Source organism: Pongo abelii, chromosome 11 (genome assembly GCF_028885655.2).
Source record: "Pongo abelii isolate AG06213 chromosome 11, NHGRI_mPonAbe1-v2.0_pri, whole genome shotgun sequence".
In the NCBI taxonomy this organism is placed as follows: Eukaryota; Metazoa; Chordata; class Mammalia; order Primates; family Hominidae; genus Pongo; species Pongo abelii.
The window spans coordinates 131,273,089-131,273,875 of record NC_071996.2 but is presented as its reverse complement, the minus strand read 5'-3'; the positions used below and the strand labels follow the sequence as shown (position 1 = coordinate 131,273,875).

The following is a 787-nucleotide window of genomic DNA, read 5'->3' as shown; positions in this document are numbered from 1 at the left end:
GAAGTCAGAGGTGTTCAATGAGGAAACACACTCAGGGTCTTGTGAAATTCCTCCAGGGAAGCTGGAGGAAACAAGGAAGTGGCCACCTGCCACATGTTAGGCCTGGAAGGGGTATTTAAGAGCCTCTGAAGCAAAGAACATCAGACCTCCTCACCTCTGCTGAGTCCTTCCTCGTCACTTCACCTGAGTCCTCTCTACTGACACCATGGGTTGCTGTGGTTGTGGTGGCCGCTGCGGTGGTGGCTGCGGTGGTGGCTGCGGTGGTGGCTGCGGTGGTGGCTGTGGTGGTGGCTGTGGCAGCTGCACCACCTGCAGGTGCTACCGGGTGGGCTGCTGCTCCAGCTGCTGCCCCTGCTGCCGCGGCTGCTGTGGGGGCTGCTGCAGCACGCCCGTGATCTGCTGCTGCCGCCGCACCTGCAGCTCATATGGCAGTGGCTGTGGCTGTGGGAAGGGCTGTTACCAGCAGAAGGGCTGCTGTCAGCAGAAGTGCTGCTGCAAGAAGCAATGCTGCTGCTAGGCGGGCCAGCCTGGCTCTGCCTCTAGCCTAAGAAACGCTGAGCTTTGCTCACAGAATTTAGTGAAACTTTCCTTCACCCTTTCTGCTTCTGTCCTGCCTTATCTACCTGGATGTATTGGAACTGTTCATGCTGTCCCTTGTTGTCTGAAGTCTCAGGATTGTTTTTCTTCCTTTGTGGTGGTATGACTACTTCAATTCCTTCTCCCTGTATCTTCCAAGACTTAGCATTATGCTATTTTGCTATCGTGCTGTTATGCTATTATTCTCTGT

General features: G+C 54.9%; 1 protein-coding gene across 1 annotated transcript; it reads left to right on the top strand.

Moving 5' to 3' along the window:
* The first annotated feature begins 205 nt into the window (after positions 1-205).
* SCYGR6 (small cysteine and glycine repeat containing 6) lies at positions 206-517 on the top strand. The gene has a single exon (XM_054549058.1). The coding sequence runs from the start codon at positions 206-208 to the stop codon at positions 515-517; it is 312 nt and encodes a 103-aa protein (XP_054405033.1).
* Positions 518-787: the final 270 nt, after the last annotated feature.

Coding starts and splice junctions, on each gene's coding strand:
- SCYGR6 (XM_054549058.1), top strand. CDS start 206: ATGGGTTGCTGTGGTTGTGGTGGCCGCTGCGGTGGTGGCTGCGGTGGT.